Source organism: Anser anser, assembly GCF_964211835.1.
Source record: "Anser anser genome assembly, contig: HAP1_SCAFFOLD_197, whole genome shotgun sequence".
Taxonomy (NCBI): domain Eukaryota; kingdom Metazoa; phylum Chordata; class Aves; order Anseriformes; family Anatidae; genus Anser; species Anser anser.
Window position 1 is genome coordinate 149,898 of NW_028153644.1, and position 27,279 is coordinate 177,176.

The 27,279-nt window shown below is 51.3% G+C and overlaps 2 protein-coding genes across 15 annotated transcripts; one reads left to right on the forward strand and one right to left on the reverse strand.

Annotated features, from left to right (window-relative positions):
- Positions 1–12: 12 nt before the first annotated feature.
- Positions 13–19,737, reverse strand: LOC310891704 (serine/threonine-protein kinase PAK 1-like). Of its 14 annotated transcripts, none has more exons than XM_083853938.1 (10): positions 19,631–19,737; positions 16,731–16,843; positions 14,194–14,253; positions 12,528–12,626; positions 10,732–10,844; positions 7,185–7,302; positions 6,681–6,780; positions 4,740–4,936; positions 3,126–3,263; positions 13–1,227 (listed from the first exon to the last, which is right to left on the reverse strand). In XM_083853938.1, exons 3-10 carry the CDS (start codon positions 14,242–14,244, stop codon positions 1,141–1,143), a joined length of 903 nt encoding a protein of 300 aa, XP_083710064.1. In that variant the 5' UTR covers positions 14,245–14,253; positions 16,731–16,843; positions 19,631–19,737; the 3' UTR covers positions 13–1,140. The 14 variants fall into 14 exon arrangements, with proteins under 14 accessions (XP_083710064.1, XP_083710072.1, XP_083710067.1 ...); XM_083853946.1 differs by having other exon boundaries at positions 14,194–15,108; XM_083853941.1 differs by having other exon boundaries at positions 14,194–16,125.
- A 496-nt stretch (positions 19,738–20,233) lies between these two features.
- LOC310891708 (Y-box-binding protein 2-like) lies at positions 20,234–26,832 on the forward strand (the record flags this gene model as incomplete). Its single annotated transcript, XM_083853953.1, has 8 exons — positions 20,234–20,930; positions 20,969–21,044; positions 24,360–24,423; positions 24,520–24,553; positions 24,686–24,775; positions 25,432–25,737; positions 26,107–26,225; positions 26,715–26,832. Coding segments are annotated over exons 1-8 (918 nt in total), but the record flags the coding sequence as incomplete, so codon positions are not given.
- Between the last annotated feature and the right edge of the window lie 447 nt (positions 26,833–27,279).

Here is a 27,279-nt window from a genome sequence, read left to right on the forward strand (position 1 = left end):
CTCAGTCCCGAGTTAAGAAATGCGGCAGTCCTTTTATTAAAAATCAGGATACAGTTCAACACGACGCCAGTGTTTACACCCAATCTCTCTAGTAGTTCCAGGGTTGCTGTTGTTTTACGCATCATTAGCAACCAAAGGAGTCAGTAGCATAAAGATATCAGTTCACTCGCTCATTTCAAAACAACAAAAAAATGAATGCCCCTATGCTTCCAAGAAAACACTGTCCGTGATCAGGTTGTTTTCTGTTGGCCTTGGTCTAAGAAGCAAGAGTTTTCAACATCATCTTGCAGGCAGACCTTATCTTCATAAGAGCAATTGTTCTGTTTGCTTTCTCTCACAGGGCAGGTCTCCACGAAGCCTGACAGCACTAATAAAATAACCCTAAAAGAAATCCCAGTTGATTTTTCCTGTGATTTTTCTAGAATATCAGAACTCTTTGAAAGCTGTTTGATTACTTGAGTTGAAACTAAAGTGTGCGGGGAAGGACCTTGATTCACACAATTTGGCAAAAAGATCACGAGTTGTCCAACAGCTGCAAGAAGCACACACAGGCTTTCTCTTTGCTCCCTGGAAGCATCCAGCGGTGCTGCCGGAGGGCTGCATGGTCCTGCCCTCGTTCCCCTTCCAGTTGTTTTAGCTGTTCCGATTGCTGCTGCCTGCTTCCTTCCCTCCTCAAGTCATCCGAAGCAGAGAGCAGCCTCAGTGCTGGAAGAGCAGCTTGGCAGAAGCAGGAAGAGTCCAGCCAGCAGAAGATTTAATTTATTAAGATAAACATGGTCTAAAGGCTCCACATTATCTTTAAAAATAAACACAGTAAGAAATACAAGAACAAACTGGCTTTGCTACGGGTAGGTCAGGTTCAGATGTTCTCAGAAGATCTTCCCAGCCATAAAATATACCCTTCCCCTACCGTGCCCATCAAGGAGGATGGAAAGACAGTTCACTACGCAAGATCAGCAGCGTACCTGTTGCGTGCCCTCCCACATTCAGCAAACGATACATCTGCTACCCTTCAAGGCAGATCAAAGTTTTAAGAACACCCCTGTGAAGGAGGAGCAGGAGGGGACAGGGACAGGTAATTCGGTTTCTGTAGGGAACATCTAAAAGGCTTGACACGACGGCTGTGCTGGCTCCCCCGCTTTAATGGCTGTTCTTTGCTGCTTCTTTAGCAGCAATAATCAGAGGAGTGAGACTAGAAAGAGGCTTTGCAATTTTCAGGAACTGGTGCTAGGAAGAGGAAAAAGGAAAAAAAAAGGTTACATTTCTCAGAACACGTCCCAAAAGCCTGGTGTTTACACAAAATATCAGGACCTAGACCTGTATGAACTCCAACAACCTCCAAGCAGGTGAAACAAAAAAGACACGATGAGCAAGAAAGTTCACCGTGACTTTTGGGCCTCACCTGAACTGATAAAGAGCTTTGCACCCAACACATCCTAATTTCTCCAAAGTTTATACACTCCCAAGACCAAGCAAGTTCTCCCAGGAAATAAATTCATGCAAAATCTGCAGGGAAATTCTTTGTGGAAGGGAGGTGTAAGTAAAAGCAACCTGTGCAGTTCCAAAACATTGCACAGGGCTTCCTGAAGCAATCATCTCTCCATTTTTCTTTCCTGTTACCACATCTGCTGAAAACATTGCCTTGGCCTTCTAAAGCTATTAGAAATTTTCAGAACAGCTGGGACTGAGGAGCACAGCAGGGAATTCACAACAGGACCAGTCAGGCCATCTCCTATACCAGGTGCTCTGTTCTGTTAAACAATATGGATTATCCAGCATGCAACAAGCAGTAGGTGGTGTCACAAAGTGCTTCTTGCAGGACATGTGGAGTTTGTTTCGGGGGCAAGGTTTAAAACACAACATCTGGAACAGAGGAAGGAGTTTTCCCTGTGTTCAGGGTTAAGTGGAAAGCTTGCAATACTCCAGCCTCGCAGAGGAAGTCTAGCTTGAGGACAGAGACTGACACAAGACAGCTAATCAGACGAGTGAAGGCCTGAAGCCCACAAGCTGTTCTGAAAACCCAAAATAATTAAGTCCCCCAGGATTTCTGAGCACCAGAAGGGATCAACCACCCAATCTGAACACACTTCAGAGGTGGAAAAATCCGAGGCCAAAAGGTAAAGGCAGGCAGAAATGCTGCAGTCCCAATGTTCTCCTGCCCCAAGGGACACAGCACTGCTGCTCTCTGATACTCTGGAGCTGGCAAGTCCAGGAGAAAAAGTCAGCTTTCATCTACTGCCATTCTTTCTGCCGCTGATTAATGCTTCTTTAGAGTCTCAGAACGGCAGCAGCACTCCCAAAGCTGAACCCAGTAAACAAACTAAAGGAAAGAAAGGAACACCAAAAAAGAGACAACTGTCTCACAGGTGAGGTCTGAGGGCCCCATCATCACAGATTTATTTTACAAAGAGCTGAAGCACATTTTCCACCCCCGTGGGAGGTTTGACAAAAGGAAACACATGAACACTCCTCATCTGTGTTGGTAAAAAGCCTGGCAGCTTCGTCCTTCACTTTCACCAGGAGTCCAGACAAAGACACCAGGTTTTCAGTGAAATAACTGAGGATTTCTCACAAGCTTGGTTCCATCACCTCTGCAGGAAGAGCTGTATCTGGCAAAATGTGTTCACGCCAAACTGCTGCAGTTAGTGCAAGACGTGCCCCTTCCAAAAAGCTTTGGGAACTCTCCCCCAGAAGGGAGACAACCAGAGCATTCGATAGCTGGAAGCCCTCCTGTTATCCAAATGGGAACAAGCATGGCCAGACCGCAACACCACAGCCAGATGTTAGGGTGAGCTGCGTGCAGAAGCCACGGGAATTAAGGGGCTCAGCAGTTGGCAGGCTCGGGGCACGGCAATTATTTGAGGTTGGTTACAGAACACGCTGCACAGCTGCTGCCAGTAGCAAGTACAGCACAAAAAGGAAAGTACTCTGTAAACGCTTCGGTATGGATTTGGGGTTTTTTGGTTGGTTGGTTTTTTTTTTTTTTGTTCGTTTCTTCATGGTAAATCATCTCTGCTGTGCTTGTGACTTCAGATGACGCAGTATTTAAGACCCCAAATGACATTTCTCCGCGTGCCTATTCTCACTCTAGAATGCTTAATTCCGTCCTGTTCCCCAGCACTTACCTGGAGCAGCTCTTTTGCAGAACCTCTTTTTTCCACGTCCATTTCAAGACAGCGATTTAAGAAGTCTCGGAATATGGGTGAAAGCTTTTCTGGATTCTGCAGTTCCGGAGTCCCGTTAGTAGCAATGAGATACAGGGCCTAAAGCAAAGCAAGCACCAAAGAAACAGGAGGTTACGAAGGTCAGACTCCAGCTGCGGTTCACAGAGGCACCCATTTTTCCTCTCCCTCCCCACAGTTCAATGGGGAAAAACAAAACCAAAACAAAAACCCTTATCAGGGTGACGAAGAAATGCTTAAGTTTCAGCAAAGAGAAGAGCTGCCGGCCTTATTTTTATGTGGATGGGATCCAATCCTTTCTTGCTTTACCCTCGTAATCTGGGTTTGGATCCTGCAGCCCTCTCAAGGGATTAAGAGGACAAAACCAGCAGTCCAGACTGTGTTTACATAGGGAAGTTGGCTGGCACAGCTCTGCCAGTGCTCGACTCCTGCAATAACTATATCCTCATGGGAAGGTACCCCTGAATAATCAGGAGGCTTTGTTCTCTCGATACTTTGCCCAATTGCACAAGGCCTCAAAAGTCAATACTCTAAAGATGCAGTTGGTCCCTTACAAAAGATGGCCAGTAGGTTCTCAAGCAGCACTTAACACCCTACAGAAACGAGTGGAGTCGTTTTGCTGCTGCTTGCGAATGAAGAATTTTCTAAGAATCAGGAAATTCAGAATTCATCCACTGCAAAATTTTATTCTTAAAAGAAAATCGCTAGATGCCTTTTAAAAGGAAACAGACATCTGGCAGAGGCCTTTTGAGCTCATTGCTCATCACATCTCAAGGTAGAGGTCTGATAGCCTGGGAACTGCAACAAGTTAAGTTAAATGAGAGCAAAGCACCCCGTTGCTTAGCCATCCTCATTTAACTCCACACCAACATTTTCCTTTCGCATTTCTTCACTGCTGCACTTCTCTCCCAAAATCACCTCCAGTCAAAGAGGCGGAAACAAGTTAAACAGAACTGTTCTAGATCCCTTCGTCCTGTTTAGCTTAGGAAAAAAAGCCACAAAACTGGCTTACACCAAGAACAGCTGCATTCTTACAAACTGACAGAATTTCCCCTTTCATTAAAGAATACGAAGGGAAAGACACCAGCAGGGGCAAAGCCTGACTAAAGGCTTGTTAAACCTGGAGCTTTACTGGGAGCATGCCAAGAAGAACAATGCACCAGCAAGAAAAAGCCCTGTTTGTAAAAGAGTAACGTGGTATTCTTCGAATTCAAGGACAGCTCTCTTCCCCACTCACAAGGATTTAAGAAGCCAGGCACTCTGGGGCCAGAAGGTGCCCCTGTCAGCCTCTCCAGAAGGGGGGGAATTATGGATGCACCACATGATTAACTCAGACCCTACCTGAAGGTCTGCAACAGGAAGAGCCTGTGCCCTCTGCCACCCAGAACCAGCCATGGCTTCTAACTTAAATGACCACAATCTTCTCACTACAGCATCCAAGGAGACGTGTAGCTGCATGTGATGAAACCACAGCGGAGGTTCACCTGCCTCCTCCAGAGCCTAGGTTAACCAGCAGGCTCAGCGAAGGCCTGAGGGCAAAAAAAGGCACTCGCTTACTCTCAGGGGGTTTTCATTGAGGTAGGGGGGTTCTCCTTCGATCATCTCGATGGCCATTATCCCCAGTGACCAGATGTCCACTTTGGGCCCGGAGGCTTTTCGTGTCACCACTTCAGGCGCCATCCAGTACGGGGTCCCCACCACGGTGCTGCGCTTGCTCTGTTCGGGAGCGATCTCGGCGCGGAAGCCAAAGTCAGCTGGAAAAGCAAAGCAGGAGGGAAGAAAAAGTTAGAAATCAGCAGGTTTCTCCAAAAACAACACGTACTGATGCCACAGCTGTGGTACAAGCTAGCCTGTTGCACTGCCTGCTACATTGCTGCTGCAAAGGAGGCCTGGTTTTGTGGTTAACAAGGTGTTCAGGAGTAAGCTTCTAAATCTGACTCGCTGAGGCCATCAACATCACAGAGCTGCTCACTTGTCGATGTGAAGGCTGGTGATCAGTAAAGAGCTGTACATGGATGCTGTGAAACGTGGCACTGCAGCATTTTGCAGCTGTAATACACTGTGTAACACATGCTCTCAAGCCTGTTCCTGGGTCTGTGAAAACAGAAAGCAATGCCCAGTCTGTCCCCCCTCCACCCACACCCACCAGTATTATCTGGTCGTATTTTCAGTCCCAGAGATAATATTTCCCCAGAAGATGTACCATCTCTCAAACACAATTTGCTTTCTAGAGCAAATACTGTGTTCAGAATAAATTTAAGTTCCCTATTTGGTACTTATTATTTTCTTTGAGAAGACAGAAAGCTGGAGAGCCTTCCTGTGGAAATTGCTTGGCCCTGTCTTATTTGCATTTGACTTTCCAAAAGATCACAGAATCATAGAATCATAGAAAAATTAAGGTTGGAAAAGCCCTCCAAGATCACCTGGTCCAACCATCCCCCTACGAACAATGTCACCCACGGAACCACGTCCCCAAGCACCACGTCCAACCTTGCCTTGAACACCCCCAGGGACAGGGACTCCACCACCTCCCTGGGCAACGCGTCCCAGTGCCTGACCGCTCTTGCTGAGAAGAAAAGTCTCCTAATTGTTTTAATTGGTGAAGAGTAGCGCTCTTTGTTCAGTTCTTTGTTTTGATTGTTGAAGAGTAGGGGCATGACGTTTCCATTTTTCCACTCACCAGTGACATCGCCCGACTGCCAGGACTTTTCAACTGTGATGGAGAGAGGCTTGGCAACCCCATCAGCCAGTTCCCTCAGGACCCTGGGATTCATGTCATCAGGTCCCATAGACCTGGACCTGTTTACATTCAGCAGGTGGTCTCGAACCTGCTCTGCACTTACAGTCGGTGGGACTTTGCTCCCCCAGCCTCCACCTACGGGTTCAGGGAAATGAAAGACTTGGGAAGCCCATCTACCAGCGCAGACGGAGGCAAAGAAGTTGCTGAGTACCTCAGCCTTCTCCGTGTCTGTCGTTACCAATTACTCAGCTATAGAAACTCACTCCTAATATAAGAAATTAGACACCTCTAATCGCTTACACACTACTACACACTGGGTTTGTAAGATTAAATGCTTTCTAGCTGAACAGATTGCAACTTCCCCTCCACCCACCTCCATCACCCAAGTACCTGCAGTATTTTCAAGACTCGACGGATCACAAACGGAGAAAGGCTTGTCACCCTCCACCTAAAAACCCAGCTTTCTAGACTGGAGGTGCATTAAAATCCTGTTACTTCACACAACACAAACAGATGGCCCAAGGCTAAATGAACACCAAATCTCATTGCACGTCTGTTAGCAGTTCACAGGGATTTATGCTTGCCAATCTCCATTGAAACAGATGCCACAAAAATACCTACTGCAGCATTTCTACACACCCTCCACCACCACAGCACCAAGCATCTCAAGCACCCATCTCCCCACCAGGCCTGTCCCGTAGCAGGGAAGAAGCCTGGGTTGATAACTAAAGTCACCACCAGCGCTCTTCCCCTCATACTTAGTTTGACGGAGCCGTCCATGCCCAGCAGGATGTTGTCACTCTTGATGTCTCTGTGAATAACTTGGTTCGAGTGGAGGAATTCCAGAGCCTGGAGACACTGAAAAAAGAAAGGAAGAGGTTCTTACTGTGCATTAAGTACATTTAGCCAGCTATGGACTCTAACAATGTGCATTTTGAGTAGCACGGGCTTAGCTTTTTAGAGCCTTTTCTATATCCAGTATGTGCAGGGCTACAGAGACATCCCCACTGGGACCAGCAGGAGGACAGGTTAGCCCTGAAGAAAACAGGCGTAACCGCAAGGATTCCAGCCCCATTTTGCAGTCCTCACTCTAGGGTGAAAGCTAACAGGAGCATGCCACCACCTCCCCAGTGAAATCCATCCTCTGAGAAGATGACTGCAGCAGTAGAGAAGCTGTAGACAGCTCCTCCAGCAGAATACATCAGAGAAAGCCCTGTCCCCTTCCTCCTCACAGCTCGCCCAGGCTGTGGGTGCAGCTTTACCTCTCGGCACACAGCTGCGATTTGTCCTTCGTCCATGCAGGTCTCTGTCACAACATCTGTTAGGGAGCCTCCTGCCAAGTACTCCGTGACGACCCAGAGCTCTTCTCCTACAAGGTAGCTGAAGTGCCAAAAACAGCTTTTAGAACAAGCAAATATGAGCATGTCACCGTTTCCTGAGTCAGAACGCACTGGGTTTTAAAGCTATCTTAGAAGTGCAGGGAAACATGAGGCTTGAACAGAATATTGAAATGTACTGGGGCACCAGGTACTCATGGCAACTTCTGTGTGTTGGAGGATCTGACCACAACCTGAAAGAGCAGACAAAGGGTGAGTGCAGAAAGCTGAGGAGAAAACAGGGCTGAGGTGATGGAAGAGCAGGTTCAAAGTTTCCTGCCCAAAAAGCAAGGCTGATTTCTTCTGCCATGGGAAGGGCCCAGGCTAAGAAAGAGACAAGCTCACGATTCCTTCCAACACTGGGAGAGAGAGGAAAGAGATACCAGGAAAGGACGGGGTCCAAGCATGCATCCCTAAACAGCTGGTGCACAGCATGATTTTTCAAGGGCTCTTGCACTGAAAAAGGTGGCTGTGGGCTGTTCTGACACCACTGGCATCCTCCTACCCGAAGCAACGGCCTACCCTTGCCCAGGCACACGGACAGTCCTGGGTGGTTGCCCACGTACAACTTTTCAGGTCTTTTTCAAGAACACCATTTTTTAAGCATCGTGCATTTGAAAAATCTCATCTGTAGGAAGCCTGTAGGAAGATAAATAGGAAAAAGCTGAGATGAGGGTGACTTTTCACATCCATTTGGGATATTGTTCTCTGCTGGGAGCACGTGTGCTCATGCCTAGAAGCAGAAGACCTGGGTTGAAGGCACCAGCATTAACTCATGTAAAAAAAAATCATCACCAACCACTTCTGCCTTCTTGGGCCCATCCAGAAAAAAATCAACACAACCTTTCACAACAGATGCATCAGGATGACACATTCCTGAAGGAAGGAACCATCAGCTTGAAAACCATAAACCCCACCTTCACAGCTTATCTGCCCCGTTTGGAAAGGAGCAGACGGATGAGTCGAGAGAGGCGGCAGAGAATCAAATTGCAAGCTTCTGCCTGCTGGCAGGAGAATTCATCAAGAAGTCGACACATACAAGCTGGGAGTTGGGGTTACTGGGAAGCGCAGTTCCGTAACAGTGGCTATCACCTAAAATGAGGGTTTGTGGGGTTTGTTAGGTTAACGAGGGTTCCTCTTCCAAAAGAAACCCCGAGGCAGAACTGTGCTCTGCCTCACGCTGGGCATCCTCTAACTTTAGGTGCCTACATTTAGAAACAGGTCTCTGAGGGCCTCTTTCACACGGGAGAAAAACACAGGCAGGACCAGAAGGTAATTCAGCACAAGTGGCTGCTTGTCTGTGCAGGGTCACTGTCTTCAGATACGCATGCTTCTACACTCAGCAATAAAAGTACAGCCGACTTAGGGCTTAAGCTTCCCAGCACACCTTTGTGCCACACAGGGCAGCAGAGAACTGCCTGAATCCTAAATGCCCCATTTGCACGGTGGTGTTTGGGGGCCTGTGAGCCAGCCAGACCTCTTAACATCTAGTAAGACCTCGTAACTACTAGGAAGTAGGTAAGAGAGGTAAAGGCAGGTAAGAGACACTGGAAACCCTTGCATAAGGCCAGGAGCTGAGGCAGAGGGATGGGAGGGCTGGTTTATACTGGTGAGCATCTTGCAGCTTCCAGTAGGTACTCAGAAGGGGGGGAGTACCTGTCTGCACTGTCAAAAAAGAACCACAAAAAAGGAAACAGGTCCCACAGCGGCCAGCACATCCTTCCTTCTGTGACAGCAGTAGGTGGAAGCCAGCAAGCAGCGCTCAAACACCAGCTTCACTCAGCACTCAGGAAACCAGCAGGCACATTAGGGCAGGCAGGAGGGATGCAGCTGCCCAGCAGCAAGATCCTGCGCTTGCAAAGCCCCACAATAGGCACAAGAACCCCCAGCGTTCACCCTCGTTGCTGTTCTGTCCATTTGCTGCACTCGAACAAAAGCTAATCCCCCTGAAAAAGCTTAGTGAGAGAAAGTCGAGGACAAAAGAAGCGGCTCTTGTTGCTGGAAGTTTAAACAAGACAGCAGGACGTGCAGCTACCCTACAGCTGGGATGTATTGGCTAGACAAGGCATGTGCATGTACACGGGGATGTTCTCTCTAAAGGAAGAACATGCATCTCAAACAGTTTTCCCAAAACAAAGCCTCTGATCAGCCTGGAGAAATACACACTTTCAGCCCACATGCAATCCTTAAATGTTCTTTTCTGCTTTGCTCATTTTGCACAGGTAATTTCTGCCGTTTCTAAGAGTGCCCAGCACCACTTTCCCTGCACAAACGCACCCCTTCCTCAAAATTTCACCAGCAGGCTTTGTCCTTTCGGTAAGGCAGCTCTTTACATCCGTACTTATAACATGGAACACAGCACCATATAAATTCAGCACCACAGTGGATGCTGCAGCATGAGAAGTACTTTTTTTAGCTAGGACATCAGAGGAAGATGTTAAGGCAACAGTTGATAGGCTTTTGATATCCATGCAGAGCAAGCGAGTGTCCAAATTCTCTCTCTCCGATTCCCAGAAGACATTCTGGGTCACATTCCTCCGTTCCATCTTCAGAAGATGAGCTGCCAAGATTAAAGTCTGAAGCTCACCCATCTAGGCACAGTTTTCCCTACAAAAAGCCAAACTTGTAGTTAATCAAGACTGCTTGTTTCTGACGAGGGCAGCAGGCTGGAAACCCTGCTGCAGCTCCACTGCAACTAGCTTGAGCATAAGGTGAATGATTCAGGCTTGCAGGGATTCAAGGAGTCATCCCACATGGATGTAACGCATCTAAGCATGTGTTCAGGTCCACAAAACCCAGCTCCAAGCAAGGAATAAGCCCGTTCTCTCTATCTCCCAAAGGACTATTCCACTCTGTGCCACCTCTCCTTTCCTCCCTTACACACACCCTCAAGAAAGCAGCCTCGCTTAGTTATGTGTCACGCATCCTTCAGCCTTACCACTGCTATGCTACAACACAGAAGACCTCAGTGGACAGCCACAGGGACACGATTACCATCTAAACATTGAAGGGTTACTCCTCTGCAAGCAGAACGTTAGTATTGCTCAGGGAGGAGGAAAGAAGAGGAAGAGGAAAACAAATAACACAGTTCAAGGGATTCCCATTTCTCCTGTAGCATCAGGAAGGAAATGGCTTGTCGGGTGAAATTTGGCAGAGCGCCTTGGAAAATGGAGTCCTGACAGCATGCTGCTAATGCCATTGCTGTCAGCATCTCTAAAGAGAGCCTAAATACTCCATTAATACCAATTCAGACACTTGTTTCTCCTAGGATATAGATGGAGACCACTAAGCGACCCACACCCCAACCTTGCCACATCCATTAAGCAATGCAAGATCGTCCTAGATCTACATTGAGCTGAGATGGATCACTTAAGACAGTGGCAAGGAAGTGTTTTCCAGAGCCCCTCGGTGAACCCTTCAAATCACGACGTACCTGTCCAAGTAGTTGACGATGTTGGGGTTTTTGTTTTCCCTCATTACCAGGATTTCATTGATAATCACTTCTTTCTTGGGCTGCTGCTGCAAATTCATCTGTTTGGTTGCAACCTGCAGGGAAGGAAATGCAAGAAGTAGAGCATTACTACAAGAGTCCCCTAGAAACCTGCCAGCACCAACGTCAATCATTTTAATCCCCCATTGAAATAAAGGGGAAAGCCACTTATTCATCATCGGTTACTCAGCAATTTAGCAATTCCTGCAGCCAGTCCATTTCTACTCTGGCTGATGCCAAAAAGGACAAGGGGAATTACTGTTTTCATACTGGATCTTTACATCACTGCTGGACAGCCAACTCTACATTTTTTTTGCAAGAAAGAAGTGATACCTTTACTCTAGTATGGACTGGTACATCAAAGACTTCTTATTCCTTAAATGATTCTTATTAACTTTATTTTGAATCAGAAAGGAGAAAAAGGGATTTTATTCAAAGGATGAAGTGTGGATACAGACAGAAACAAGCCCCAACACAGCTGCAGCCTCCCTCATAGATGGGCTCCTGCTGTGGACACCAGCAGTTCATTATCTCCCACACCCAGGCTGGATCCACAAAACTCATCTTGAGTCAGGGGAGAGAGATGTGCCAGGCTGGTTCCCTGCTCTGAGGAGTGCTCCTCACTTCAGTATAAAGCTCTCCTTTCCTCTCAAACAGCCAAAAGGGACGAGTCTGTCCTTGTCCAGGATGGCTTGGCAAACAATCACATTTACTACTACATCATAACCTGTGAACACCTTCCAGAGAGCACCAGTTTTAATCCAATCTACTCCAATCCAATCTTATCCATGTAACAGTCATCTCCACTGCAACTAAATCATCAATCTAATGTCAACAAACTCGAATTTCCTCAGCCTTTCCTATCGCTTGGCCAACTCTCTTAAGATGTAAGGGTTGAAGAAAAGCAGAAGTCATTGAGAGATGTCATTGTGTGTGAGACTGTCTGCCCTGGACACCTGATCCCAACTGCTTTTGACCAGAAGCAGGATGCAGTTGCATAAACAAAGGTGCCACCTGAGACGTCCAGGATATTTGAGATAGTTATGCAGGGCTAGTGGAGAGGACACAGGATTTGTTAAAGACTGGTGTCCTTTGGGAACAGCAGCAGGAGGCCAGCTGAAGCATCACAAAGGGCATGAACACCCCAAATAAACCACACCTGTGGGAAACCCAAAAGATTTTGTGTCTCCTTCTCCCCATCCTCCTCCCCTAGAGTCTGCAAAAGGGAGGAGAAGCTGACACTTTCTCTTAACCTTTGCCAGTGCATTAGCCCTGATTCCCATCCTCAGGGGATGAAGCTCTTCTGGGTTGTAGGAGACTGAAATTGGACTAATGCTAAAAGCTGCTGAGCTGGCATGAGCTGAGTAGGGATTGAATTCTCACTCCAGTAACCCCACCAGCCAAAGGGATCTGATTTACTTGCCCTCAGCACCTGCTAATCAACAGTGCACTTACAACAAGTTTGCCAAAAAAAAAAGGGAAAAAAAAGATACAACTTCCCCAAAGGAGACATGTTACATCAAACAGATAGCTTGATACCAAACCTCAGGTCTTGGCTTCCTTCCTCCCTACGGGAAATGTTAAGTCTTAATAAAAGTTTATACAAAACTGCACAGACTGCCAGGAAAACCCATGTGAAAACCATTTCACGTATGGAATATTTTCCACTGATTGCCACACAATACTTCAAGAAACCAGTTGTTTTTTTCAAAGAACCTCCTTTCAAACAAGCCTCTTACCTGGAACGAGAGGCGGACTGTTTTCCACTGATCTCCCCAGAGTACAGGTAATATGAAGAGGGCTGTGATAGAGAAGCCCAGGACAAGAAAAGTCCCAATCTGGGGAGATACAAAGGACATTAATAAGCTTTGGCATTTCTGCATAGGGTGTGCAATCTAGTTGCCTAACAGGCTTCTTTAATCAGCTTGGACTCAATACATTCGGGATGCACAAGCTTGGCTGTGCCACTTCATAGACAAAGAGATCTAATGGGACTAAAACCAGACCCACAGTGCTATAAATTGGATTTTCTGCATGGCAAAACTGATTTTACAAGTTAAGTACCTAACCTGAGTCAGCCCTCAAGGCTCCCTCTCTAGTCACGGGAGAAAGAGAGGAATTTACAGAGGTGATCCATTTCCACTTGCTTTATGATAAGGGATGCCTCTCTCTGTCTGTTGATGCAGATGGAGCCTAGATGAACAACTATCGTTAAATTCTGTAGTTGGCTGAACTCAGAAACACCAAGTTAAACCCAAAAGAGACATCAGCACAGCTTCCTTATGCTGAGTTGCTTTGGAAGAGGCTTCAGCAACTGCAAACGTTTCTGTAGTTCAGAAATAAGAATTTAATCTTTAACTAAAAAAAAGCGAAGGGGTAGCTCATTCTGTGCTGTGGCTTCTTGCCCAGGTTGGTACCAAGCAGTTATGATGGCAGGCTCTTCTTGGAACCTTATTTGTCTGCTGAGAACTAAACACGAGTAGAAATTGGACCAAGGCCCTAACCAGTCTTCAGGGAGATCCTACAGATCAGCATCCTAATAATCAGTCCCTAATCTCTTCCACATAGGGATGCAGCGTTGGTGTTTTCCACAAATTGCTCTACAGCTTTCTGGATCTTCTGGAAGCCCATTTTTGATAGTAAAATTGATCGTTTCCACTGTGTAAATGAAGAAACAGAGGATCGAGTATTTTGACATTCAACTATTCCACTCCACTGCAAGATTTGCAATCTTATTACGCTTTCCCCTAAGCTTCATGGCTCTTTTTTTAAAAGCCTCACCTGGCTTTCAAGAAGTTCTTAAGAAAGGTGGTTTCTAAAGCATCATTTTGCAGCAACAGCTCTCTGAGGAGTTGTTTCTATGCCTTCCAAACTCCACGTGGCTTTTCCAAAACCACCCCAAGACGAAAAGACACGGGGCACCAGAATGCCTTGGAAAAGCCAGGTTTCTGTTCTGCAGAGGAAGCGGCCACTGTTTTTAAAGCTGTTGGGTCCTGCTACAGGGACTTACGCTGTGCTCCTCATGGAAACTTTGCCTTTGTCTACATGCAACCACATGTAGACATGTTAAATGCAGACATCCTCACCTCAGTGAGTCACCACGGGCTCCTTTTAGAGCCAGTGGGGAAAAAAGGTACTTTGGGTGTGATTCATCTCATCTCAATTTAAGTGTCTATGACCAGCTGGATGATTTGCATCCTCAGAGGGTTCATTTCCCTCATCTGACCGCGCAGGGAGCTTGGGGTGATTAGCTCACTTGGAGATATCATTACTATGGATATTTAAAGCCTCCTAAGATTAACCTCCTCCCTCTCTCCTATGATCTAAGCTGTTTTGCACGCAGGGAAACACCACAGGCTGATGGTTTAAAGCATGGTTAGGGTTACCAGAAAACCCTCTCCCCACCTTGTGACTCCAGTGCAGGTACAGCTGCTGACCTTCTGCAAGCAAACACATCGCTAGGACCTGGGAAAGCAAGAAGAGATTATTTGCATCCTGGTACAAAATGACAAAATGAGGCATTTCTAGAATTATTTTTGTATAGGGAAGTCACTTTACTCTAGGCCTTTCTGCACAATGGCAACGCAGGACAGGTGGGTGGAGAGAAGCGGTTATTGCTACAGTAAATACATTCCTGAAATGGCCAAGCACTCACCAAAACTGCCTTGTAGGGTCAAAACCTCCTCATGGGTGACAGATAGTTGAGCATTTTGGGGTACACACTTTGTGACTGCACTCTGAGAGATAGAATATGGCCTGGGCCAGCAGCCATGACATGAAAAATAGAGCAGCAACCTTACTTTTTTTCTATGTATTTGTTGTCACTAAAGGCACATCATCCATGGGGGACAGCTCAGGGAATAAAAGTCTCAAAAAAAAACAAAAACACAAAACAAACAAACAAACAAACAGAGCAGAGAGCAAAGGAAGGCACACAGTGACAGTAATTGCAAGAAATGCAAGAAATGCACGTCTCAGAACATGGAAAACTGCCTTGGAGATTCAAAACCTCTGGTTTGTATTAGGTTAATTTTTAATCCCCAGCTGTGGCCCTATGGCTGGTGTGTTCCTTTCCCTGCTGGCAGGTTGGAGCCCTTGGGGATCAGGGTCCCTTAAGGACAGCAAAAACCCCAGCCAGGGCAGGGGACAACCTGAGATGCCCTGAACACCAAGTAAAGGATGAGGAAAACCAGTCCGTGGCTCTTCTGGAGACTAGCTTCAGGTTGTCACAGACAACTGATGAACCTGGTGACAAGTTTCACCAGCCCAGGTGCCTTGTGATGAGTTTCACCAGCCCAGATGCCTTGCTGCTGTGCAAACCTGTGAGGGTTTAGAGAAAAAACATCTGTTAGCAGTCATCAGTGCTCCACTGAGATGATAATTTATAATCCAGGTCCTTGCAGACTGTAACACAGTGGGACTGTGTGAAAGCAGGACAAAGAGATTTAGGGCAATAATGTGCTGGGAAGGGGAGCTGTTCTCCTGAAACCCAACTATAAAGGAATGTAAGGTGTTTCTGACCCAGCTACAAATACCCTCTCCTTCCAGGATGATGCTGATTTGAGGCAAGATAAGCTCAGCAGAGAATACAGATCAGCCTTTAAGGGCTACTTGACATGTCAGCCTCCTTTAATTGAATCCTACACCTAGGACATGATGAGTAACCGCGGGAGCAGTTCACAGAGAACTGAATTACTGCTGAAGATCTTAAACCAGGCACATTTAAATAAGCCATTTTAGAAAAATGAAGGGAAAAGACACTTTCAAAACCTCCCCTTTTCGGCAAGCAATGTTACGAAGACTTGGTCCTTGCCTAAGGTGCATCCAAACACCTACTTCAGAGGCCGTGCTCAACTAGACTCTCCCCTGCTACTCCTGTGTAACTTTCTTACAAAAGATGCAGCATATTTGGGGATGCCATTGGAGGAAAAGCTCGTTTTTATGGATAGAGGTAACAGCTCATTACCAGCTTACAAGAAGTATAATCACCAATTTTCATCCCCGGATGGTGAAGGAGGAACTCTCGCAGTTGCTCCACTGGTCAGTGGAGGAGAACACGTCTTGATGGACCGGTGAGATGATGTGATGTGGACAAGATCTGTCCTCTGTGTGCTCTGGCTCCTCAAAAGCTGCCTCAGGACCTGTCTGATCTGCTCTTCCATGGAGAGCAGCTGCGTTTAGCAGTGTCTCACACAGTTCCACCTACAGCAAGACTTCTTCAGGCCAAAGGACAACCACCACCAGCAGGTCTGGCTCCTCCAAACTGCTCCTACACATACCCTGGGATTCACTGCAATGGGGGCTTGACAGCACAAGCCAGGTTTCTACATTCACTTTCTGGCAAAAAAAAATGCAGGCTTTCAGAGCTTCCATGATACCCCAGTCCCTCAGGGATGAAGGCTTGAGGTCACTCTTTGGACTTCACTACCAACGTACAATTTTGAGTCGTCTTCTTAGTGTATGAATGCAGAGGCCCCAGCACATCTGAACCCCTTTACATTATACAGTCACGAGTTACCTCCCCAAAACCCCTTGGAATGAATGTGTTTAACTGCAGAGAGGCAAATATCATCTTCTGTGTTTGAAAGACTGAACAAGAAAGTATTTTTCTTCTCCCCTGAGCCTGAACTGTCCTACAACAAGACCCCGCAGCTTAACCTTTTAGCTCTAATGGGGATGAGAAGATTGCCTTGGGAGTGATAACAATTAAATTCATTGAAACTGATTGTCTGAAGAAAATAACCCTGATGCGTGCAGGCGGAGAGAGCCTTTGCACAGACAGCAAGTGCTTTGTCGTGCAGCACTTTGTTCAGCCACTGGTGGCTGCTGGGCAGAAGAGTGTTTGCTTCAGTAGTTCACAATAAGGACGTGGAAGGAGGCCTCGGTGAACCCTTTGTGGGTTTTCCAGAGCCCCTCGGTGAACCCTTCAAATCACGACGTACCTGTCCAAGTAGCTGACGATGTTGGGGTTTTTGTTTTCCCTCATTACCAGGATTTCATTGATAATCACTTCTTTCTTGGGCTGCTGCTGCAAATTCATCTGTTTGATTGCAACCTGCAGGGAAGGAAATGCAAGACGGAGGGCATTACTACAAGAGTCCCCTAGAAACCTGCCAGCACCAACGTCAATCATTTTAATCCCCCATTGAAATAAAGGGGAAAGCCACTTATTCATCATCGGTTACTCAGCAATTTAGCAATTCCTGCAGCCAGTCCATTTCTACTCTGGCTGATGCCAAAAAGGACAAGGGGAATTACTGTTTTCATACTGGATCTTTACATCACTGCTGGACAGCCAACTCTACATTATTTTTGGCAAGAGAGCAGTGATACCTTTACTCTAGTATGGACTGGTACATCAAAGACTTCGTATTCCCTAAATGATTCTTATTAATTTTATTTTAAATCAGATGCTTTTTTAGGTTTGAATGTTTTTTTTCTTTGTTTTGTTTTTTTTTTTTTTTTTTTTTTTTTTACTCTTGTGCTTCTAGAAATCTACAGCAGGGCAGGTGTGCAGGGAGGAGGAGGTAAATAGCATAGCCTACGTCTGGTTCTTCAAAGTGACAATTCTATTTCTTCCCATCACAGCAAGACCTAGGGGGAAAGAAGCACTGATATTTATATAAAAGGATGAAAATACATGAATTGGATCGCAGTCATACCAAAGAGAAATAGGGGCAGGTTCATTAGTTGTGGCCCTGTGATTTAATAGCTTATAAAAATTCATATAAATCAATAAGAGCATAGCATATAAAAATTCATGCGTAATTTCTTTACCTCCAAACCGTAAATCAAGGGGTTGTAAGAACGGCCGTATTTCCTCCTTCCCGGTGGCACCTACAATAGTAGTTTTCCTTTCCCCTATCTTACCACTTAATCTATTGAGTACTGAATATGTGGCCCCTGTATCAATTAAAAATTTTACTTCCTTACTTCCTATTTGAATTTTTACCAAGGGCTCTTTAGTTTCTGCTACCGGATCTCCTAGTCAGCTACTATATTCCCCCAGAAGCATCGCCTTGGCTGCTTCTCGGTTTCGGAACGAATTTCCCCCCCCAACGATCAGCTGTCCACGGAGAGGGCACTCGTTTTTCCAATGACCCTCCCCCTTACAATGGGCACATTGGTTAAGACCCAGCCGGTTTCCCCCTGAGCTCGGGTAGCCTCTCCCTGTTCCTCTACCTCTTCCCCCGCCCCTTAATCCTGCATGTTCTCTCCCTTGAATTACTGCTAATAAGTTCTGTTGTTGCCTTTTTGTCGTTTCCTTTTCTCTGTTATTATACGCTTTCCAGGCTATTTCCAACCGCCTATCCAAATTTCTCAAATCTGCACCTTCCAACTTTTGCAATTTCTTCCTAATATCCTCTCGGGCTTGTCCCAGGAAAATGAGCGCCAATTGAGCTTTAGCTTGCTCAGTCTCTACGTCTAAATCTGTATATTTCTTAGCGGTTTCTTTCAATCTCTCTAAAAAGGCGGAAGGCGATTCCGCTTTTTCTTGCCTGACATTATACAATTTTGACCAATTTATGGTCCGGGGCATGGCATTCTGTACCCCGACTTGTACCCAATCTTGATATCTCTTCAGCCTCCTTATTCCATCCCCCGTGTTATAATCCCATTGGGGATCCTCGGTGGGGAAGTTTTGATCTAGATTTCCAAGCACTAATCCATTTCGTATATCTTCTCGGGCTCTCTCTCTGGCTGCCCGCAATACCATGTCTTTTTCTGTCGAGTCCATCAAAGTATCCAGGATCGCCTGGAGATCATCCCAATCGGGATTTTGGGTTTTAATTATCATTTTCATTACCCCGGCTACTTTATCTGGGTTTTCCCTGTAGGTGCCGGCTGCTTGTTTCCATATCATTAAGTCCCCAGCTGAAAAAGGCACCTTAACATATACCGGTCCTTCTGTCCCCACTCCTTGCCTGAGGGGAGCGATTATTTTCCCTCTCTGTTCATTTATAGTTTCTGCTGCCCTTCGCTGTTGCCGGGTCCTATGTGACGCGGGGAGGCTAAAGTCGGGGATTCTCCATCACTACTGCTATCTTCCTTTTCTCTTTTCCCTCCCTGTCCCGGCTCTGCCGGCGGAGCCGACGGCGCAACTTCCAGATCAATATTTCCATTATTCATTTCCCCATAATACTTATTATTCTCTATTGCCTGATGCTGTATACGGCGTCCCTCCCTAGTACACGCACAACAACGTTCCTCAGTTGAAACCTCAAGCACCGTTATTCCACAAGCACGCCGCCATTCAGGCTTTCGGCGCAAATAAAAGAATAATTCCACGTACGGCAGTTCATCATATTTTCCTTCCCGCTTGCAAAATAGCATCAATTGTAAAATCGTATTATATTGCAATGTTCCATTCTCAGGCCAAGTTTCTCGGTCCTCTAGTTTATACTGGGGCCACCAAATATTACGATAATCAATCAGCTTTCCTTTCCGCAGTTCTTGACCAAAACCTCCCTCCTTCCAATGTGCTAGCAAACGCCCCCGTGGGGATGTCCGCGGGATAGGTACATCTTTTCCCAGAATTCCTTTAATCTTTTTCGTTTTGAGCTTATGGTACAAACCCAGAAGCTGCCGGAGCAGCAGCGGAGCGGAGCAGCAGGACCGACCCTCGCGGGGCGGCCGCCGCCGCCGGTCTGAGGGGGCCCGGGGGGAGCCCGCGCCTTATGGGGGGGAGGCGCCACGCGGGCCCCGCGCGCTCCTTCCTCGCTCCCCCTCCCCTCCCCGCCGGGCGAGCCCATTCGGCACCCTGCTGGGGGGGGGGGGTCGGTTCCCGATCCCCCCAAATTTTACCCCCCCCGGTTTTTCCCCCCCTCCCCGCCGGACTCACCCCCCCCGTCCGCGAGCCCAACCGCCGCCTGCTGCCGCCGCCGCTCCGGCTGCTGCAACCCCGCGGCCCGCACTGCGCATGCGCCGGGAGCGCCACCGCCTCCCCCCCCCCCCCCGCGGACCCCCCCGCGGTGAGAGCGTCCGCCCTAAGTGGGGGGGGAAGAGCGCCCGGGACGCTCTGCGCATGCGCAAGGCGGGAGCCGCGCAGCCACCGCCCCGCCCCGCCGCCGCGGCGCATGCGCGGGGAGGGAGGGGCGCGGTGGGGTGAGGCGGGGAGCGGAGCTGCGCATGCGCGGCGGGGAGGGGTGGGGGAGGGAGGGAGCGGCGGTCCCGCCCCCACACTGCGCATGCGCGCGGCCCTCCCGGCCATAGAGACGGGGCTCGGCGGGCAGAGCGTCGCCCGCCGCCATCTTGGGAAGGGGGCGAGCGGCTGCCATGGCAACGGCGCGGCGAGAAGCGCCGGCTTGTATGCAAATGAGCGTAATGAGGACAATTAACGGCCCGGCAAGGCCCTCGTTAATCCTCCGCCCCCCCCACGCCCAGATCATGAAAGTTTATGCAAATCACCGCAGGTGCGGGACGCTTTTACCTATGAAAACGTACATTTCTTTAAATACGTACAAACGTTGCCCCGCCCGGCACTGCGCAGCACCCCCAGCCGAACGCAGACGTTGACGTTAAGTAAATTTATGTTAACACACACAAATGAGCGCGGCGGCGCTTCTCTGCATGCGCGAACAGAGAGCGGAGGGGGGAGACAGGGAGGGACAGGCGCTGCCACTCACGCATGCTCCGCCCCGCTCCAGCCTTTATCCCTCCCCCCACGTGGTGCCGCGCGCCTCGTGCCCGCCACGCGCCCAATATAACCCAATATAACCCAATATAACCCAATATAACCCAATATAACCCAATATAACCCAATATAACGCCAAAATATAACGCGCCCAATCGCCGCCCTTCCCCTCCCCCCCCCGCTCCCTGCCAGCCAATGGGGAGCCGCGGGCGAGGCGCGAAGCCGGGGGGGCGGAGCCTGGCGGCTGTTGGCGAGGCAGCCCCGGGCAGAACCCCCTCAAAAGCGGCGGCGGCGGCGACAGGGTCGGAGCTCGGTGCTGTTCTCTCCCCCTCAGCGACCAGGCCTGTTACCAGCCTCCCCCGGTTCTCTCCGCTATCGCCCCCCGGTGGCCGCGGCCATGCTGAGCGACTCGCAGGGCCCTGCCGAGCCGCCCGGCTCCCCCCCGGCCCCGCCACCGTCCCCCTCAGAGGCCGGTGCCGCTGCCGCTCCCCCCCCGGCCCCCTCAGAGGCCGGTGCCGCTGCCGCTCCCCCCCGGCCCCCTCAGAGGCCGGTGCCGCTGCCGCTCCCTCCCCGGCCGTTACCTCAGAGCCTGCAGCTGCGTCCCGTGCCAAGCCCGTGCTGGGTGAGGGGTGGGGACAGGCCGTGCTCACCGGGGGTGTTAGGAGGGGGGTGCAGGGGCCTTGGGGTGATGAGCCCTCACCCTGCCACACTCCTCTGGTGGGGTGGGGGTAACTGGGGGGGCTAGGGGGGTACTGGGGGAAACTGGGAGAGGCCTTGGGGGGTAACTGGGAGGGGCTGGGGGGTACTGGGGGGGTTGGCAGAGATTGGGGGGGTAACTGGGGGGTGCTGGAAGCTACTGGGAGAGGCTGGGGGGGATAGTTGTGAGAAACACTCCGAAAACAAACAAACAAACAAACAAAAACCTGCTGCTCAACAGCAGCTGGGAGAGCGAGGAGCGAGAAACCTCCCCGCAGACACCAAAGTCAGCACAGACGGAGGGGGTGGAGGCGCTCCAGGCGCCGGAGCCGAAGCCCCCTGCGGCCTGTGGAGAGGCCCCTGGTGGAGCAGGCTGCCCCCCCCGTCCCCCCCTTCTCGATACTTGGGAAACTGACCAAACACCACAGCAAATATACCAAAACCTCTAGACTGTTACTTAGATAGTGCCTACACCCTCTTTCCCTGCTCCTTCAACTTTCCCAACTCATTCAAAAAACAGCTCTGTCAAACATTACATACCACACCTTTAACACCTTCCATAACCCTTTTTAACGCTTCTTGTCTTTCTCCAGCCTGTACTTTCACCAAAGTCTCAGTCATTAGCCAACTTAATTCCATACCTTCCTTCTTCCACTCCGGATATTCCTACCTGAAGTGGCCAGCCTGCCCACACTTAAAACATCCCATCAAAGCCTGTCCCTGCTAAGATTCAGGCCACAACACGGGTAGCTTTCCTTGCCTGCCATTCCTTCATCTCTCTTCCTCTCTTTTCCATCCTGGCCCTGACTCCCCCTGAAGATTTTCTTCCTCTTTCTCCAACCCTCTGCCTGACTACCTGCTACGCTGTCAGTACCATTAGTTTCACCCTCTGCTTTCCTTCTCATCTCCCCTCTTGACACACACGTTCAGGGCCTCCCGCAGGAGGGCCCCCCAGTGACTGGTCACTACATCCCCCCCACCTTCTGGAGCATTTTCTGTGCATCTTGCCAGGCTTCAATCACAAAATGAGCTTTCAAGAGCCCTTGGGATACCGGGTCCTCAGGATTCATCCCCAAGTACTTTCTCATTCTGACCCCAAGTCTCTCGTATGATTTCTGTGTTGCACACTATTATTCTTCCAGCCAGGATCGGCAAGTGGGTATTTCTGCCCTGCCGGTATTACCCCTGGTCCTGGAGGATGAGTTCTTTCCCATTTTTGTATAGCAGCTCTCCTCCTGATCATTCCCATTTCTTTCCCTGTAAACAACATATTTATATACGTAGTTCCCCCTCCCCAAGAGTATAAGTTAGGTCCTAGGAAACTCCTAACCTCTCTGCTGGTAAGGAGGGGGGGAAGTTCACTTAAGAGGATACACAGTTAGTGTTAGTGCTGTTAGTATCAGGGAAGGCAAAATTCTCAGTACCTCTTCTGCCTTGTTCTAATTCTTGCCAGAGCCTAGAGTACGCTCTTCTCTAGGGACAGTGTTAATTGCAGTCCCTGTCTCCTTTCCTGGAGCGACTGCTGCTGCCACCGGTGCAATATTAGGATTATAGGGAGCATAACTTGGCTCCTCCTCCAAAAAAAAAAAAGGAATCTTATTGTTTACACATAAATTTCAAGCCTGAATTTTCATCAGGCCCGTATTTTGGCCAAAATACTGCTGTTTCCTTAATCGGTTCTTTTGTCCAGACTAATACACAATATTTAACCTTTTTTTTTTTTTTTTTTTTTTACCATCTCCTCCAATTTTGAGATTATTTTTCCAATTTCTTATAATTCTTCAGGAAGAACTTTCGGTAGGCACTCCCCCAGGGATATCTCCCTGTCCCCTGGAACTCATATTTCCCATTTTTCCTATTCTGGAAAATGGGGGTGTACTGCCAAGCACTTCCCTGTGCAAGGGCTTACCATACACCAAAATTCCCTGGTGTACTTCCGAGCACTACCCCGTGCAAGGATTACCGTACACCAAATTTCCCGAGACTCTTCCTTTCTCTCCCTTATCTCACGCTTCGTCCGTCTCTGCCTGCGCCCCTCGCGGAGCTGCGGCACCGCGGATCAGGACCCCACACTCGCTTCGTACAAAAGTACGTCTCAAGCACACATCACACAGAGTCTCACCCGACCCCCAAAGCAATACTTAATATTTCTTACCTTGGTCTGTGCACAGAGTTACCGGATCAATTCTTAAAACCCTGAGTGTCTACCTTCTTCCTTTTCCCCACTCCTTCACGGATCCTGCCTCTTTCATCAGCCTCGGGCCCTCTGGCAGCTCTCCGCAGAGCCGCCGTCGCTGCACAGGACCCTGAGATCAGCGGGGCATGCCTTCCTGCTGCTGCGGCGGTGGGGCTCCCCGGTAGGTGACTGGATCCCGGACGAGCCCCAAATTGTGAGAAACGCTCCGTAGCCAACAACTTGGGCTCAGGCGAGGATCTCAGCGAAGTAGTAATTTATTCGCGATTGCAATGGCGGGCGCCCCACAAGCAGGAGAGCGCACCCACTAGTTCCAAAACCCAGTTTATATACTTTTTGATGACAGGACCCTCCCCAGTTTCCCCACTGAGTGGGTAATCCAGGTTCACAATCTATCTGATGCTTCACAGACAATGCCTGGCCTTCAGTTGCTGGCCTGTTAAATTTCAAGCTTCTTTTGACTTTTTTACTGTTTGAAGTGGTAATGTTTCATCACTTATCTGATTTGACTTGACACCGTGATTTTCACCTAATTGCTCTAAGGAGTCCGGCTGTCTGCATTTTACAAGGTTTTCTGTTAAGCTTTCTTATCACTGTAAGCACATCTCAATACCCCATTCCTTCCTTCTGTACCATGTAACACTGCAAAAACAACATTTCCATTCCCACATAGTGGGGGTAACTGGGAGAAACTGGGAGAGGCTGGGGGAAAACTGGGGGTAGCTGGGAGGTATTGGAGGTAACTGAGAGGGGCTGGGTGTTACTGGGAAAGGCTAGGGGGTAACTGAGGGGGTACTGGGGGTTACTGTGGTTAACTGGGAGCTACTGGGATTAACTGGGAGGAGCTAGGAGAGGCTGGGGGTCACTGGGGGGGTTAACTGGGAGTTACTGGGGGGGTTGCTGGGAGATCACTGGGGCTTACTGGGAGGGACTGGGGGGGCACCTGCCCGTCCTGGGGACTCCCCCTGCCACTTAAAGGGGTCGGGGGGGCACTAAGAGGAATCCCAAAACTGACGTTTTTCACCCCAAATTCTCTCCCCCCCCCAGCCACCCAGGTGCTGGGCACTGTGAAGTGGTTCAACGTGCGCTGTGGCTATGGCTTCATCAACAGGTGGGGGGGGGAAATTGGGGGGGGGGCGCAAATTATGGAGGGGGGGGGGAACAAATTGCCTTAATTAATCCCCCTACATTAATTCCGCCCCCCCAGGAATGACACCAAGGAGGACGTCTTCGTACACCTGGTACCCCAAACCCCCCTGAAACACCCCCCCCCCCCCAAATTTTTTGGGGTGCCCCCCAGGACCTCCCTGCGGACCCCCCCTGGAATTTTGGGGCCCCTCCCCAAATTTTTGGGGCCCCCCCCCTCCCCGCAGACGGCGATCAAGCGCAACAACCCCCGCAAGTTTCTGCGCAGTGTGGGCGACGGGGAGACCGTCGAGTTCGACATCGTGCAGGGCGTGAAGGTAGGTGGGCGGGGCCCCCTTTTGCTCGAACCACGCCCCCTTTCGCTCAAGCCACGCCCCCTTTCGCTCGGCATCGTGCTGTATGGAGGGCTGGGGCCCCCTTTGGCCCGGGCCACGCCCCCTCTCGCCTAGGCCACGCCCCTCCGAATCGCCACGCCCACGTTGCACAGGCCACGCCCCCTCTTTTTGCCACGCCCTCTTTTAGGAAAGCCACGCCCCTCGGGCCATTGCCCTGCATATAGGGCTGGGGACACCACCTGCACAGGCCACGCCCACTCCTGCACAGGCCACGCCCACTCATGCACAGGCCACGCCCACTCCGGCACAGGCCACGCCCCTTCACCCTGGGACACGCCCCTTTTACATAGGCCACGCCCCCTCCCGTTTAGGCCACGCCCCCTCCTTCCACCCAGCCCCCTCCAGTCCCTGCCCCTTCCCATTAGCCCCGCCCACCCCCGACCCCGCCCCCTGGCTAAGCCCCACCCCTCCCTTTAGGCCACGCCCCCTTTCCAGCCCCACTTACCCTCATGTAACCACCCCGGCTCCCGCCCCACTCCCCCTCCAGGCCCCGCCCCCCACCCGTTAGCCCCGCCCACCCCCTGGCCCCGCCCCCTCCCCAAGCCCCGCCCCCTCACGCGTCTCCCCCTCCCCTGCAGGGCCCCGAAGCCGCCAACGTGACGGGCCCGGGGGGGGTCCCGGTGAAGGGCAGCTGCTACGCCCCCGACCGCCGCCGCTTCCGCCGCTTCTACCCCCGCCCACCGCGGCAGGGCCCCGCCCCCCCCGCCGCAGGCCCGGCCCCCCCGAGTGCTCCTGCCACCGCTGCCCCCCCTGCTGTCAAGGGTGGGCCGGGGGGCGAGGGGGGCGCCCGGCTGCCACCGCCCCACCGCCGCCGCTGGCTCCCCCTCTTCTTCCACTGCCGCTTCCCGGGGGGGGGGCACTGGCAGCAGGGCGGGGCCACCGAGGTGGGCACTGGGGGGGGGCGTTTGGGGGGGCGTTTGGGGGGGGAACAAGTGGGTTTGGGGGGGCGTTTGGGGGGGGAACAAGTGGGTTTGGGGGGGCGTTTGGGGGGGGGAACAAGTGGGTTTGGGGGGGAATGGGGGCATTTGGGGGGGGATCCGGGCGGGGGGGGGAAATGGGGGCATTTGGGGGGGGCTCGGGGGGGGTAGTGAGGGGATTTGGGGGGGTCTTGGGGGTATTTGGGGGGTTGTGGGGGGATTTGGGGGGGGTCTGGGGGAGGGGTTAGGGGACACGCGGGGACAATTTGGGGGTCCCGGGGGGGTTTTGGGGCCCCTCCTGACCCCCCCCTTTTTTCTTTTTCCCTCCCCTTCCAGGCCCCTGAGGGGGAGGAGGAAAGGGGGGAGGCCCCGCCCCCCAGCGGGCAGGCCCCGCCCACCGTGGCCCCCCCTGAGCGCACCCGGGGGCAGCGGGGGTTCCGACCCCGCTTCCGCAGGTAGGGGCGGGGCCTAACGGGAGGGGCGGGGCTTAACGGGAGAGGGGGCGGGGCCTAAAGGCGGAGGGGGCGGGGCCTAGCGGGGAGGGGTCTCGGGGTGGGACTTAGGGTGTGGGCGGGGCCTTAAAAGGGAAAGGGGGGTTTGGAGGGGGGAGGGGCCTAGGGATGGGTGGGGGCGTGGCCAGAAAGGGGGCGTGGCCTGAGGGTGGTGTCCCAAAGGGGGGCGGGGCTTGAGAGGGGAGGGGCCTCAGGGGGCAGGGGCGGGGGGTGGGGGCTGAGGAGGGGAGGGGGGATCAGAGGAGGGAGGGGGCGGGGCCTGGAGGGGGCGGGGCCTCGGGGGGGCGTGGCCTCCGAGGGTGGGGGCTTGGGGAGGGAGCTGTGGAGGGGGGGGCTCAGAGGGGAGGGAGGTGGGCGGGGCCTGGAGGGGGCGTGTCCCCTCCCGGCCCCGCCCCCGACGCCTGGCCCCGCCCCCAGGCCATTCGGTGCCCAGCCCCAGGCCGGGGCCGAGGGGGCGGGGCCGGGGGCGGGGCCGGGGGCGGGGCTTGAGCCACGTGGGCAGCGGCCCCGCTCCCTCGTGCTCCTCCGCCGCCAGCCCGGATCGGCCCAGGTGAGGGGGGGGGGGATTTGGGGGGGGCTTTGGGGGCCCTGGGGGGGGGGGGGTCCTTTATGGGGCCCCCGGGGTTTGGGGTGACCCCGTGGGGTGGGGGTGGGGCCGGCTTGGGGTCCCCAGGGGGTCCCTAAGGTGGGGGGGGGGGCCCTTAGGGTTGCCCCCAGCCCTATTTTGGGGTCCCCGGGCTGTGGGGGTGCCCCCATGGGATTGTCCTGACCCCGCTTTGGGGTCCCTGATTTGTGGGGTGACCCCGTGGGGGGGGGACGGGGCTGGTTCGGGGTCCTCGGGGGTCCTCAGGGGGGTCTTTAAGGGGTGGGGGGGGGCTTAGGGCTGCCCCCGGCCCTATTTTGGGGTCCCCAAATCCCCCCCGTGGGGGCCTTGGGGTGTAGGGGGAGACCCTATGGGATTGCCCCCCCCCCTTTTTGGGGTGCCGGGGGGCGGTCC

Bases quoted from the DNA above. Each gene is read 5' to 3' on its own strand.
- LOC310891704 (XM_083853946.1), bottom strand. From the start codon at position 14,310: ATGCCTCATTTTGTCATTTTGTACCAGGATGCAAATAATCTCTTCTTG. The intron at 7,303-10,731 runs GTACGTCGTGAT...TTGGCACTTCAG, and splicing joins ATCGTCAACTACTTGGACAG to CTACCTTGTAGGAGAAGAGC. The intron at 3,264-4,739 runs GTAAGCGAGTGC...GCTTTGCTTTAG, and splicing joins TCAATGAAAACCCCCTGAGA to GCCCTGTATCTCATTGCTAC.